The 15438-nt window shown below is 48.3% G+C and overlaps 2 protein-coding genes across 2 annotated transcripts; one reads left to right on the top strand and one right to left on the bottom strand.

The window, feature by feature from the left end:
• Window positions 1–9992: 9992 nt before the first annotated feature.
• On the top strand, window positions 9993–11030 carry LOC136356871 (uncharacterized; the record flags this gene model as incomplete). The annotated part of the gene is made up of 2 exons (XM_066311395.1): window positions 9993–10630; window positions 10817–11030. Coding segments are annotated over exons 1-2 (852 nt in total), but the record flags the coding sequence as incomplete, so codon positions are not given.
• A 747-nt stretch (window positions 11031–11777) lies between these two features.
• On the bottom strand, window positions 11778–13921 carry LOC136357019 (protein WEAK CHLOROPLAST MOVEMENT UNDER BLUE LIGHT 1-like). Its single transcript, XM_066311743.1, has 8 exons — window positions 13832–13921; window positions 13456–13745; window positions 12998–13374; window positions 12736–12923; window positions 12471–12660; window positions 12299–12403; window positions 12098–12226; window positions 11778–11929 (listed from the first exon to the last, which is right to left on the bottom strand). Exons 1-8 carry the CDS (start codon window positions 13919–13921, stop codon window positions 11778–11780), a joined length of 1521 nt encoding a protein of 506 aa, XP_066167840.1.
• Window positions 13922–15438: the final 1517 nt, after the last annotated feature.

Here is a 15438-nt window from a genome sequence, read left to right as displayed (position 1 = left end):
ACCGAACCGGAACGCCTGCCCGGGAGGGAAGACGAAGTCGTCGATGCCGGAAACGAAACCCATCGCAGTAGTCGGCGAAGAACTTGACGCTTCCCCTACCTGGCGCGCCAACTGTCGAAACAAGATTTCGGCAATACTAAAAGGGGGTGGCTATCAAGCTGGAAAAATGGATGGGTTGAAAGACAAGGAATTTTATACAGGTTCAGGCCTTCTTAATCAAGAAGTAATACCCTACTCCTGTCCGGGGATTGATCCGCCGAGTGTATTATTGATCATATGATTTGGGTGAAAATCGTGCCTCTAGAGGCACCCGGACCCCTCCTTATATAGGGGAATGGGTCCGCATTACAAAGCATAATCCATATCCCTAACGGAATAGGTAGTTACAGATGAGATACAATCGTAACCGACTAGGATCCCAGGTATTTCCTTTGACGTACAAGTTTGGAATTTAACCCGAGTCCTTTTAAGGATATTATATCTATACATGGCACCCCATACCCAGTCAGACTATACATGCCGTGTAGGTATGGGGTATCCATAATCTCCACAACGGTAAATGTTTCTGGGTCATTCAGAGACTGCTATAATTCTTGCATGCAGCCAAGCAAACCCAGCCAAGATCACTACCCTTAAATCTTGGCTGGTGACAAGTCTTCTTGAGGTTTTATCTTTATTTTTAGTAGATTGCAAGTGAGAAAATGCAGCATATTTGGGGCCCAGTTAGATTAAAAAAATTGTGGCCAACAACAAAGCCCGGCATGTTTAAGGGCATAATGAGTAAGACCAACTTTGGTTGGTTAATCCAATCGATTCATTGATGGTCAGCAAGTATGATGATTTTGCATGTATTTTGTGTATTTCATAGGTGGATATAAGAAAAAATGCAAATTATTGACTGCATTGTTTAGTGTCTATTTTAAAACAGAAGAGGAAAAAGAAAATCCATTAGATTCTAATGCAATCAATATAGGAGACATGCATGTAATTATGCAAGAAAAAAAAATCAGTTACATTTTGTAATGGATTATTGGATCATGTAACAGGCCCAGGACTGAAAGTTTCAAAATTTCCAGTCCTATTTTGCTAGAATAAGTCTATTTTACCTCCCTCATCTCTTCTTTCGATTGAATCACCTCCCTCACCCACAAAACTGGGTATACGCATCCCTCATCCTCAAAAACTAGTGCAACTTACTCCTTCAGCATTTGGCAAGCGATTGCTGCTGACATGGCTGCTAGACCACGGTTGACTGACTGAGTTGGCAGGTGGGAGTGGGACCCACATGTCAGCGACTTCCACCTCATATCACCATTTTTTTCACCTCCCATCTCTCTTCCCTTTAATTAATCTTCATTTATCCTCTCTCTCACACACACATTCCAGCAACAACAGAGGCCGTGAGGGCTGCGGTGGTATGAGAGGGTGGCGGCGACGACGAGGGAGGGAAGGAGAGTAGGTTGCGGAGATGGCGGCGGTGGCATCGTGGAAGCAGCAACAGCTGTAGGCAGCGACTGCGGCGGCGTGAGAGAGGAGGCTGCTGCAACGGAGTCGAAGTGGAAGTAGCATGTGGCTGCTACAGCGGGATAGGAGGTTGCGGCGGCGGCAGCGGTCCAAGCAGCAGGAGGCGCCTGTGGCCGTGTGGAAGCAGCAACAGTAGCAGCCGACAAGCTCCTCTCCCCGTGTGTTGTCCGCCGGTTGATTCTCCCCCGCGCATAGCTTCCCGGCGAGCTCCTCCCCCACGCGCGGTTTCCCGTTGAGCTCCTCCTCCTGTGGACGGTAGGCCGGTGAGCTCCTCGCTCGGTGTGCGGCCTCCTGGCGAGATCCTCCCCGTGCGAGGCTGACCGGCGAGTTCTCTCCCCAATTTGCGGTCGGCCGACGACTCCTCTCCCCATGGGCGACGGCGATGGGGGAGGAGGGGGCATCGGCTGGCGACAGTGGTGGCGGATTGGAGGGGGAAACACGATGGTGGTGGATTGTAGGCGATGCGGTAGAGGCGGCGAAGGCAACGCGTGGGGAACGCGTGCGACGACGGTGAGCACTGGCAGTGGGTTCCACAAGCTGACTCAGCTAGTCAACAGGGTCAAAGATGCCACGTGGGACAAAACCACTTCCGAAACCATCCAAGGAGTCAATTTGCAATAGTTTTAGGGGTTGGGGGACGGGTTATACCCGATTTTGTGGTTAAGGGATGCGATTCAACCAAAGAAATAAGTTGGAGAGGCAAAATAGATTTATTCCTATTTTGCTAACTGGCTAGTGCATCATCTAGTAGGCCTATCACATTTGCTAACGGGTTAATGGATCATGATTTGGGGCTTTTGTTTGGGCTAGCTTTGTGTGCTTTCTCTGTGGGCCTTTATAAATGGGCTGTTTTGTACATGTGGGCATCTACACGACTTGAGACAAACATGTGTATATAATTCGAGGGAAAAAGTCCAATTTCACTTCCTTAATATATGTTGAATCTAATTCGTATCCCTAAATCGTATAAACAGATTTGACAACCACCCCCCCAAAAAAAAATATAAAAACTATGTAAAAAGACTCTCTTGGCTGTTTTAAGAGTGATTTTCGCTGACGTGATGTCTATGTGGCAGCCCAGTCATCAACTAAATTAAAAAAAAAGTTGGCCCCACATGTCCATCCCCTCCCTCTAATAACCTCTATCCCTCTCTCTCCTCCTTTCTTTTACTTGGTGCATGGTAGCTGACATCACAGCCGTTGGGACAATGACAAGGACAAGAGTGCGGCGCGGGTGAAGGCCGAGGGTTCTCAACCCCTTCCGCCTCGGTGACGGCGGCGTTCGGCGGCGAGGGTCCGACAGCGAGGGCGTCGCTTGTGGCTACTGCGACGGTGGACACAAAGGGACAGGCTGCCCGATGGTGGCAGATACATAGTTGAGGCTGGTGACCAGAGTCAGAGAACGACGGGGAGGGTCCCATGCATTCCCCTGGCGGCAGCAGTGAAGGGAGACGAATGCTGCGAGCACCGAGGAAGCGTCGGCCTATCGTAGGGGCTGGATCCAGGGTGGTGTCGTGCCTAAGGTGAGGTCGAGGCGGGATCTTTACGGCGGCGTGTTGGTGATGACCTGGGGACCCGAAGGATGGCACCGATAGCGGGTAGGCCCGCCCTCTAGCGACGGCGTTGAGGATGATCCCCTGATTGATGATGGAGTTCATTGGCGGCGGTGACGCGACGGGGTTGGTGTGGCCTGGCCGGCGAAGGCATTGGGGAGCTAGAGATCTCCCCGCCACCCCTCTGCTTCATCGTGTTGCTGCCCACCGCCCCACTCCCTCGTCCTCTGAGCGTCCTTTCATGCGATGGAGCAGAGGAGATGAGAGCGGGGGACATGGCATTGGCACCGGCCTCGTCGACCGCGTTAAATTCCTCGTTTAACAACCAAGGGAGTTAAATTGCGCTGGTTTTCATAGTTGAGGGGTTAAGATATCCGGTATTACGGTTGAGAGATACAAATCAGATTATACATATATCCGAGGGAGTCCAAGTGGACTTATTCCTAATTCCAATATCAAGTAACCAGTAAGCATAGAAATTGCTTCTAGCAGGGCAACAGTGAATAAGCACAAGAAGAGAATCATATCACATAGAACAATACAGCTTGTTTTAAGTTGTAACAGAACTAGAGAAAAACTGTAGTGATGGACAGGCATAGTATCACCACAAGGGATCAATCGTATAGATGCAGGTTGCACGTAAAACTACGTCATTCCCTCATGCTTGGAGAAGGTGATGTCAAGTTGGTTGTTATTTGCATAAAATGTAAATTTAATCAAACGCTACTGAGATTTTCACATATATCCTTGACTTTAAATGCTAGTATTCTCAATGAAAAGATTTATAATGCATGAATCAAACAAGCAAGCCTAGCACATTCATACTTGTTTTATTTTGGAGAAATATGCAGAACCTCAATTCAGTTTTGTAGAGGCTAGAAGATTCAATCCTGGATATAAGAAACAATGCATATTATGAAATTTAAACTGAAAGGCGAAGTTAGAAAGTAGCATAAAAAAATTAAAGGGAACATTTGAGATGTAAACAGAAATCTCACATTATTGTCCTTTTATCTCAACATAACCACTTTACAGATACCCAAGCTGTAATCTTTGTTATACTCATGAAACTTGAGTACTTCAGGCAATCAGTAATTTCATCAACAATGGGCACCACCAGAAACTTGGCAAGTCCATAACGGGCGATGGCTGCGAATCATGGGTGGCAGGTTACATCTTCAAATTTCGTCAAGGAACCTGTCAAAGTTCATCCATAAGCTTGTTAGTTGTTACAGTTCTTAAAAATGATATTTTTGTCTAGAACATGTAACAGTTTTCCTGTTGCAAAAAACAGATAGAAAACTTGCAAATACCAAGTTGTGTTTTCATTAAAAAAACAAGTTCGGTGATTGGGAGTAGAGAAGAAAACCAAAGCTTAAAATGTGAATGTAATTGCAGAGAATGAAATTGTAGTGTAAGCATTGAAACTGCAAGCAAAACACTAATTAACTCGAGTGTTACCTGTGTTCTAATTCCATTACTAATTGTATCCCCTTCACTGACCAAAACTCATAGTCAACCTTGAGCAGGATGAGCTGCTACAGACCCATGGAAGATGTGCTGCAATATGAAGGACCATCATAAGCAAGGTAGAGCTACTTGTTTTTTCTTCAATTTAGTGAGTCCTACTTATAAGTGTTTAGGAAATACTGCCTCCCACACCATGTAAATAAATTTAAGGAAAAAAGGAGGCAGGACAAGATGAAGCGTTTATAATGCAAACTATTGAAAATCACAATTCGTGGATATGTGCCATCAAATTTGCTTGGAAACTCTCTCTCTCTCTGTGGAGATTATGGATATCCCATATCTACACGGCGATGATATTTGGGCTGAATATAGGATACCGAATATAGATAGAATATTTTATGTGTATCTCGGGTTTGTTTCTCAACTTGTGCATCAAGGAAATACCCTGGGACTTAGTCGGTTACGACTGTATTTTATCTGTATCTGCATATTCCGTTAGGGATATAGATTATCTTTTGTAACACGGACTCCTCCCCATATATAAGGGGGGTCCGGGTGCCTCTAGGGGCATATGTTGATTTTCCCAAATCATACAATCAATAATACACTCGGCGGATTCATCCCCGGACAGGAGTAGGGTATTACTTCTTTTATAAGAAGGCCTGAACCTGTATAAATCCTTTGTCTCCAAACCCATACACTTTTCCAGCTTGATAGCCACCCCCTTTTATTATTGCCGAAATCTAGTTTCGACAGTTGGCGCGCCAGGTAGGGGTAGCGTCAAGCTTTTCGCCGATCAGTGCAATGGGTTCCATCTCCGGCATCGACGACCTCGTCTTCCCACCCGGGCAGACGTTTCGGTTCGGCAGCCTCGACTTCGTCACCAGCAACTTCGGCAAGATCTCTCTCCTTGACTCGGAGTCGGACCAGTCGGGAGAGAACCAGATTTCGGCCCCGTTTGGACTCCCAAACGCGGCTGAAAGTTACTTCAAGACCATCTCGACCGAGTCGGCTTCAAACCACTCGGGCGAGATCGCACCTTCACCAACGTCACCAGATCAAGATGATGGGGCTTACCCACCGATCCTGATGAAGCTCCCCGACGATTTGACGGCCGTCTCCATCACGACAGCGTCTCTTTCCCGTAGGCCTAGGCGGAAGTCGGCTTCAATACCGATTTCGCCTAGCTTCAGGGAAGTTGGCGTCATCCTCCAACCACTCGGCACGGTTTAGACGGATCAGCTAGATGGCGACTACAGCTCTCCCACCGTCGACTCGCGCCCCACCGACATCGTGGAGTACGACGAGTTTAGCTCTCGCTACCACGACCCGGATCTCGACGACTTCGACGGAAGCCTAGATGACAACTACACCCCTCTCTACTTTGGCGTCTTCATGGCCAATAACGAGACGGAGGAGCAACGCCAAGCCCGGGAGACCGAAGCGCGTCGCGAGACTGAGCGCCGCCGACTGGAAGAGGAGCATCAAGCACAAGAACAAGAACGGTTACGGCATGAGCAGCAGGAGCGTGAGCGGACCGCGAAGGAGGCTGAGGATCGACGGCAGCGAGCTTTGGAAGCAGGGCGCCGGGCGCGTGATCTCATCGGCCAGCAAGATGTTGAAGGGACGCCGGTTTTTCGCACCCCTCAACAGAATGCGGTTGCCGCGATCACCCTCCTCGACACCCTACTCAGGGAAAACGAGCTCAATCAATCCGATCACGTCGTCAACATCTTGAACCAGACGAAGACTATGATTGCGGCTTCGGTCCCAGTTAACTCCGAAAGCGTCCATACGCCGACTGGCAGCCGAGTCCCCCACTTCCGATCTCATGACTACCGTCATCCAAGCCTCAGCATCACCGGCGCAGGATCCAATCGCAGGAGCAGGGGCCACGACGAGCGGTCTGTTCACTCACCTCCCGATCACCATAGGGAGCGCCGAGTGGAACGGCCTCGCTCACCACCTCGTCGCCGCCCCGTCGATCTTCGCGACACAATCATACAGCGCCGAGCAGCTCGAGGCTATCATCACTCGCCGGACCGCCACGACGACGACCTTGACGGAGTAGCAGCCTTCACCGACGACCTGCGTCGAGTGGATTGGCCAGCCGGCTTCAAGCCGACTGGAATAGAGAAGTATGATGGTACCACTAACCCAGAATCGTGGCTTACCGTCTACGGTCTCGCAATCCGCGCAGCAGGAGGAGACAGCAAGGCCATGGCGAACTATTTACCAGTGGCTTTAGCGGATTCCGCCCGATCTTGGCTCCATGGATTGCCCCGTGGTACAATCGGATCTTGGGCCGAGTTACGTGACCACTTCATCGCCAACTTTCAAGGCACCTTCGAGCGTCCCGGCACACAATACGACCTCTACAACGTCATTCAGAAGTCCGGAGAATCCCTTCGAGATTACATCCGGCGATTTTCTGAACAGCGTAACAAGATCTCCGACATCACCGACGACGTCATCATCGCCGCATTCACCAAAGGGATTCGCCACGAAGAATTGGTTGGCAAATTCGGGCGTAAGCCTCCCAGGACAGTCAAGCTCATGTTTGAAAAAGCCAACGAGTACGCCAAAGCTGAAGACGCCGTCACCGCGTCAAAGCAGTCGGGTCCCAGTTGGAAGCCAAAAAAGGATACGCCGGCTTCGGGAGGAGGTGGAAGTAACAATCATAAGGACCGCAAGCGTAAGCCTGCGGAACTTGTTGCAACCGCCAGTCACTCTTCTCGACAGCATTCGCGCGTCAACACGTTTGACAAGATCATGAACTCCCAATGCCCGCACCATCCTAACTCCAACCACGTGGCCAAAGATTGTTTCGTCTACAAGCAGTTCGCGGATCAATACACCAAGACTACACGGAAGAACTCCGATGAAGAACAAAGCACGTCGAGGAAGAAGGACGACGGCGACACCCCGGCAGGTTTTCAAGACCACCGCAAGGAGCTCAACCATATCTTCGGCGGCCCCCTGGCTTATGAGTCTAAACGGAAGCAAAAGTTGACCGAACGGGAGATCAATGCCGTTCAGCCCGACACGCCCCAATATCTTCGATGGTCAGAGATTGCAATCAAGTTTGACCGCTCGGATCATCCTGACCGAGTGGTCCACCCGGGGCGGTACCCCCTGGTACTAGACCCAGTGGTCCGTAATGTCAAGCTTCGCAGAACCCTCATCGACGGTGGCAGTGCACTCAATATCCTTTTCGCCAAGACCTTGGATGATATGCAGATTCCTCGCTCCGAGTTAAAACCAAGCAATGCGCCTTTTCACGGCGTAATTCCAGGATTATCCGCAACTCCACTCGGCCAGATCACCCTCCCGGTCACTTTTGGCACTCGGGAAAACTTTCGCACAGAGAATATCAGCTTTGAAGTCGCCGATTTCGAGACAGCATACCATGCCATACTCGGACGCCCGGCATTAGCCAAGTTCATGGCCGTCCCGCACTACACTTACATGATGATGAAGATGCCTGGTCCCCGAGGAGTCCTATCCCTACGGAGTGACATCAAGCAAGCTGTCACATGCGACAAGGAGAGTTGCGACATGGCCCAAACCCGCGAGATGGCGTCTGCCCGAGAGGATATCCGACTGGCTGCAGCCACGGCGAGCGAAGGAGAAATACCTGCTACCAAGACTTCTAAAAGTGGAGAAAGCGAAGCTAAGACTAAGAAGATTCCCCTAGATCCCTCTGATCCTGCTAAAACTGCTGTAATAGGCGCCGAGTTAGATTGTAAATAGGAAAGTGCGCTCATCACCTTTCTTCAGAACAATAAAGATATCTTTGCGTGGAAACCATCTGATATGCCCGGTATTCCTAGAGAGGTGATTGAGCACTCATTACATGTCAAAGAAGACGCCAAGCCTATCAAACAACGACTCCGCCGATTCGCACAAGACAGGAAGGACGCGATCAAGGAGGAATTAACCAAGCTGTTAGCAGCAGGCTTCATTAAAGAAGTCCTTCATCCCGACTGGCTAGCAAACCCAGTTCTAGTTCGGAAGAAAACAGGGCAATGGCGCATGTGTGTTGATTACACTGACCTCAACAAATCCTGCCCTAAAGATCCTTTTGGGTTGCCTCGCATTGACCAGGTAGTCGACTCGACCGCCGGCTGTGAGCTTCTCAGTTTTTTGGATTGCTACTCGGGGTATCATCAGATCCGACTGAAGGAATCCGACTGCTTGAAGACTTCATTCATCACGCCCTTCGGGGCATACTGCTACGTCACCATGCCATTTGGACTGAAAAACGCAGGAGCAACTTATCAACGTATGATCCAGAGATGCTTCTCAACGCAGATTGGCCGTAACGTTGAAGCTTATGTGGATGATGTAGTCGTCAAGACCAAGCAAAAGGATGATTTGATCTCGGATCTGGAAGAAACCTTCGCGAGCATCCGTGCTTTCAGGATGAAATTAAACCCTGAAAAGTGCACATTCGGAGTACCGTCAGGGAAGCTGCTTGGTTTTATGGTGTCTCATAGAGGCATCCAAGCCAACCCGGAGAAAGTTACTGCTATCCTCAACATGAAACCGCCAAGTACCCAGAAAGATGTTCAGAAGCTGACTGGATGCATGGCGGCGCTCAGCCGATTTGTTTCAAGACTTGGCGAACGGGGGATGCCCTTCTTTAAGCTACTAAAGAAAACAGATGATTTCCAGTGGGGACCTGAAGCACAGAAGGCCTTCGAAGATTTCAAGAAACTCCTCACCGAGCCACCGGTCCTAGCCTCACCACACCTGCAGGAGCCGTTGTTGCTGTATGTATCAGCCACCTCCCAGGTTGTGAGCACTGTCTTGGTCGTTGAGCGTGAGGAAGAAGGCCATGTCCAGAAAGTCCAGCGACCGATTTATTTTGTCAGCGAGGTCCTAGCCGACTCCAAAACGAGGTACCCTCAGGTTCAGAAGCTGTTATATGGTATTTTAATCACTACCAGGAAGCTATCTCACTACTTTCAAGGTCACCCGGTAACGGTGGTCACATCATTTCCACTCGGTGATATACTGCACAACCGCGAAGCAAACGGACGGATTGCAAAGTGGGCTTTGGAGTTGATGTCTTTGGACATATCATTCAAGCCCCGAATTTCAATCAAGTCCCAAGCGTTAGCTGATTTTGTCGCCGAATGGACCGAGTGCCAAGAGGATACCCCCGCGGAGAAGATGGAGCACTGGACCATGCATTTTGACGGGTCAAAAAGACTTTCGGGCACTGGAGCAGGAGTGGTTCTAATTTCACCAACTGGAGAAAGATTAAGCTATGTACTTTGGATACATTTTTCGGCGTCCCACAACGTCGCCGAGTATGAGGCCCTCCTTCATGGGCTGCGGATTGCAATTTCCCTAGGGATAAAGCGTCTAATAGTTAGAGGCGATTCACAGCTGGTAGTCAACCAGGTTATGAAAGAGTGGTCCTGCCTTGATGACAATATGATGGCATATCGACAAGAGGTACGCAAATTGGAAGACAAGTTCGATGGACTCGAACTAAGTCATGTTCTTCGACACAATAATGAAGCCGCCGACAGACTTGCCAACTTTGGATCCAAGCGCGAGGTGGCGCCTTCCGATGTTTTCGTCGAACACCTTTATACGCCGACGGTACCTCACAAAGATACTGCTCAAATTGCGGGCACTCATGACGTAGCTATGATTGAAGCCGACTGGCGAGAGCCCCTCATACGATTTTTGACTTCTCAAGAACTCCCTCAAGACAAAGATGAAGCCGAGCGGATTTCAAGGCGGAGCAAACTTTATGTTATGCATGAAGCTGAGTTATACAAGAAAAGCCCTTCAGGAGTTCTGCAACGTTGCGTATCTTTAGAGGAAGGGAGACAATTGCTGAAAGACATACATTCTGGGATATGCGGAAACCATGCTGCTGCACGCACCATTGTCGGCAAAGCTTACCGGCAGGGTTTTTTTTGGCCTACTGCAGTGTCCGACGCCGACAAAATTGTGCGCACGTGCGAAGGTTGCCAATTTTTCGCCAGACAAATTCATTTACCAGCTCAAGAGTTGCAAACTATCCCGCTGTCTTGGCCGTTTGCGGTTTGGGGGCTCGACATGGTTGGCCCGTTTAAAAAGGCAGTCGGCGGTTACACGCATCTCTTTGTGGCCATTGATAAATTTTCCAAGTGGATTGAAGCTAAACCGGTTGTCACAATCACAGCAGATAATGCTCGAGACTTCTTCATCAACATTGTGCATAGATTTGGAGTGCCCAATCGGATCATCACTGATAATGGCACACAATTCACTGGCGGAGTTTTTAAAGACTTTTGTGAAGACTTTGGAATTAAGATTTGCTATGCCTCGGTGGCACACCCCATGAGCAATGGACAGGTGGAGCGAGCCAATGGCATGATACTTCAAGGGATTAAAGCGCGTGTCTTTGACCGGCTAAAACCCTATGCCGGCAAATGGGTGCAACAGCTGCCATCGGTGCTTTGGTCTTTGCGAACTACACCCAGTCGGGCCACAGGCCAGTCACCTTTTTTCCTTGTCTACGGGGCAGAAGCAATGTTGCCGAGTGAAGTTGAATTCGAATCTTTGCGCTTTCGAAATTTCCGTGAAGAACGCTACGAAGAGGACCGAGTGGATGACTTGCACCGATTGGAAGAAGTCCGTGAAGCAGCTTTGATTCGGTCGGCTCGATACTTACAAGGGTTGCGGCGTTATCATAATCGCAATGTTCGATCCCGTGCCTTTTTAGTCGGCGACCTGGTTTTGAGGAAAATTCAAACTACACGGGATCGGCACAAGTTATCTCCTTTATGGGAGGGGCCATTTATCATCTCTGAAGTCACCCGGCCAGGTTCCTATCGACTCAAGCGAGAAGATGGTACTCTCGTCGACAACTCTTGGAACATTGAACATCTTCGTCGTTTCTACGCTTAAGTTTATCATTGTACTTCCCTATCTTGACTGTCAACATCAAGTTTTCTTCTTGAAGTTGTCAGTCGGGGGCTATTATTATAATAATGGAGTGTGATTTTTTATCAATTCAATTTGCTTACTTGGTTTATCATTGCCTTGTTCGATTTTTCTACTTAGTCTGCGAGGACTGAAAGTTTTTTATAGCTTCTTTGGGTTTTAGGCTCAACAAAGCTTGATAAAAGCTTTTAAGAAATCAAAGATTTGGCTAGAACTATCAAGCACAGCATAAATACACCAGTATTGTACAAATTGAGCCTCCATTTGTTACATTCATACTCAGTCAGAGTCAGTCCTTTCATCATCAGAGTTATTGTTGCTCGGCTGAAGGTCGTTGTTGCGGAATTGCTCTACAACGTCACTTGCAATCTTATCAGCCGCATTTTGAGCATTGCTGATAAGATCAAGAGCAGCCTCTTCGCTTGTCCCGTCTGCAAATCCATCAATGGTGTCGATTTCAATTCTCGGGTACAAGGATTTGGTCATCGCCAATGCCATGCTAGCTCCCATACTTCCAGCTTTCTTGATGTTCTTGAAATATACATCCGGTGCAACTCTCAGCTTGTCAAAGATTTCGGTTGCGTCAAGTGCACTCGGACCACTGTTATTGAGGAACATAGCTTGGACAAGTGGTGTAGCGACATTGGCAACTTCATCTCTTGCTCCTTTAAGCCTCTTGATTTTATCAACCAGGACGTCAAACTGAGCTTGAGATTTGATTTTACGGTCTACAAAACACATTTACAATAAGAATCTGCTACATTAAAAAGAGGAAAGTTCAGATTGTCAGCTGGCAGTACCTTCAACCTCCTTCAAGGCCGAGTCCCTTTCTGCAGCTAGTTCTGCTTTGTCTTTTCTCAAAGCTTCAATTTGCTTCTCCATTTGAGCCATCCTGGTGGCTTGCGCTGTTTGAAATCCGAATGTTTGAGGATCCAGTTATGACAGCATAAATGGGACAGATCTAGAGATTACCTTTTGATGAACCACTCAGCTCGTAGTTTGAATCCTGGAGCTGAGCAATTCGTTCCCTTAATTCCTTCTCCGTTTTCTTGGCATGCTCCTTGGCCTCGTGTAGCTGGCTCCTAACAGCTTCAAGAGTTCCCAAATGAGGAACCAGCTTTTCTAAGGTTGTGGTCTTGGCCTCATTGCGAAGATGGATTCTCTGCACGGTGGTTCATGGATTAGTTTTGCTAACGAGAAAACAAAGTCATCAAAGGCAGTCACCTAGAAGACTTACATTCACAATGCGAGTAGCTTCTCCAAGTACTTTCTTCAGCTGGCACACTTCCTCATCTTCTTTTTGGCGATTTATGACAATGCCGGAAACTTGAGAGTTCTCGTCCCACCATTTGAGTAAGATAGGAGGACGAGAGTCATCAGCTGCCTTTATGCGGAGAATTTCTTCTTCGTCGCCGCCTAGTGGACCTGATGTATTCCCAAGACATTAGACGAGTAAGCTGGAGTTATTCAGAACGGCATCACTTGAGAAGATGAGTTACCTGAGGATGTGCCTAGCTGAGCGTGAGGTGATCCCTGCTCTTTATCCGGAGACCCAATCACTGAGTCATTACCAGCCTCTGGTCCTTGAGAAGTTGTCGCCTGCGCTTCAGCTTCAGGAATCTCTTGATTTAGACCTACATCCGACTGGTTTCCAGTCGGGGGCTCTTGGGTTGTTGCAGTTTCAGTAGCTGCCGACTGGTTTCCAGTCGGCGGCTGGTCACTCGGATTGGCCTTGTCATCCGAAGCATGGGCACCAGTCGGCTGACTTTCGGCAGTCGGCTGGCTTTCGGCAGTCGGCTCAGCATCTTTGGATAAATTTGACTCTGTGGCAGCCGGATCAGGATCTTTTCCAGTTGGATCTATATCGGACGGTTTCCTGCAAAGTGTCCTTTCAATATTCAGCGTAATTTCTATGAGAGAAGCATGCCGGAATAAAATGGTACCGAGAGGTTTATACCTGGAAGATGTTCTGATCTTTGGCATTTGACGGCCAGCCAGTTTTTTCCTAGGCATGGTATGCTTTGGGAGTTTATTGGGCGTGCCCTTGTCCCCAGATTTGTTGCTGTCATCGACTTCGTCGTCATTAAGCACCAGCTTTCTCTTGCGAGAACCTGTCTGCCCAGCCGGTTTGGAGGTTTGAGGTTGCGGGTCTGACCTGATTGTCGGCCCTCCACTTCCCTGAACGGTGTGCTGGCGAGGAGATCGGCGTTGAGCAATTGGGGGATCAGATTTCATCAATACGTACTCCTGAATGAGATGCTTCCACGGTTAGCTCACTCAACATGAAGATAAAATTATGTTTTGGTCATGAGTTGAAGGTTTCAGATACATACCTGCGGAGGCGGATTGAATGCATTATATGGTACAACTGGCAGCTGATGTGAGTAGCTGACGACAATAGCATTTGAGAAGATTTTATACATTCTCTCCTTCATGATTTTAAAGTCCAGAGAGTCTGGGTCTTCACGGTTTGGATCATGCTTGCCGTCAAACTCAAATGCTGTGCGGGATCTCTCTTTGATTGGAGATAATCGACACTTAATGAAATGCCGAGTGATTTGCTCTCCCTGTAAGCCTTGCTCTTTGAGCTTCAGCATGCGTTCCATCAGTTCTAAGGCTTGGGCGGCTTCATCTCCCATGGGAAGAGAGTTCCAGGTATCTTGGTATACTGGGGGAAGACAGGAGTACTCAGGAAGAGCGGGCTCGGGATTTTGAATATAAAACCAGTTGGCGTGCCATCCTTTGTTTGAAGTCTTGAAAGGCATAGAGAAATACTTCTGGCTCAGAGTGCCCCTCAGTTGAAATCCAGCCCCACCAACTACGCATGGTTTGTTTTTGTTCGGTTGAGGCTTAAGGAAAAAGATTCGGCGGAACAGAGCAAAATGAGGTCTAATGCCCAAAAAAGCTTCACAGACATGGACGAAATTTGCAATATGGACTATGGAGTTCGGATTCAAATGATGTACGCTGATTCCATAGAAATTCAGTATCCCACGGAAGAACTTTGAGGTTGGAAGAGCAAATCCACCATAAAAGAAATGAGAGAAGACCACGACCTCGTGTGTATCGGGGGTCGGAAAAGCCTCACCGCACGCTGGCCGCCACCCGATGATCTCCTTGGCAGGGAGAACGCCGTGCGCCACCATCTCCTTCAGGTTCTCCTCCGTCACGTCGGACGGCGCCCATTGGCCTTCGAAGCTTTCTTTCTCTTCCGCCATCGATTTTCCCCGAATGCGCTGATTTGATTCGAGGGATGGCTTGGGAGAGGTGAGGAATTGAGGCGGTGGATCACGGGAAGGATTTTGATCACTTTTTGAAGGTGGATTTGAGTGGAATGGTGAACCCTAGTTTGCCGGCCCAGCTCTGTACTGTAGCAAGGAGTGGGGAAAATGGCGAGAGTTCCGGCGGGGAAGACGAAGCGTCGTTTGGATCTCGGGTTTTCTTGTTAAGGGTATCGGAGGTGCGAATGGGCCTAGGCCTGAACAGTACCTCAGCCCAATACTTTTAACAGCGTGGCCCATTGTGTTCCTTAGGGACTTAGGCATTCTTTGCTTTGGCAATTTATGTACACAATAGTGTTGCCCAATGCTGATAAAATCCTTTTTACGCGGTCATATAATTCTTTGGAATTATTGCGATGCAAATTAAAAGGTGCCCGACAGAAAGGCGTTATGCTGTTTTTGTACGCTTTTTTAGGCTACAAAAGCTGTCTGGGTTAACTTGGAATGACTTGTTTTTATCATAGTCATTTCCTCGGTATGTTATATGCCTGTTTTCATTATGGTAAATAGTCATAGCCTAGGCTATTAGACTTATTCATTACCATGATTTTTATAATATTTGGTGGGTAATCTTTAGAGTCTTATATTCGGATGCCTGTCAAGTGTGTTCATTCGTGAACTTTTTAGAGTGTTAACCACTCGGATTTCTTTTATTATGG

This window comes from Oryza sativa, chromosome 6 (genome assembly GCF_034140825.1).
Source record: "Oryza sativa Japonica Group chromosome 6, ASM3414082v1".
Lineage (NCBI taxonomy): Eukaryota > Viridiplantae > Streptophyta > Magnoliopsida > Poales > Poaceae > Oryza > Oryza sativa.
The sequence above is the reverse complement of the archived record's forward strand: the minus strand, read 5'-3'. Positions and strand labels throughout refer to the sequence as shown.

Excerpts from the sequence above, each read along its gene's own strand:
- LOC136357019 (XM_066311743.1), bottom strand. The coding sequence starts at position 13,921 with ATGTATAAAATCTTCTCAAATGCTATTGTCGTCAGCTACTCACATCAG. Across the intron at positions 12,924-12,997 it reads TCAGCTAGGCACATCCTCAG|GTCCACTAGGCGGCGACGAA; the intron begins GTAACTCATCTT and ends GGAATACATCAG. Across the intron at positions 12,661-12,735 it reads AAGCTACTCGCATTGTGAAT|AGAATCCATCTTCGCAATGA; the intron begins GTAAGTCTTCTA and ends ACCACCGTGCAG.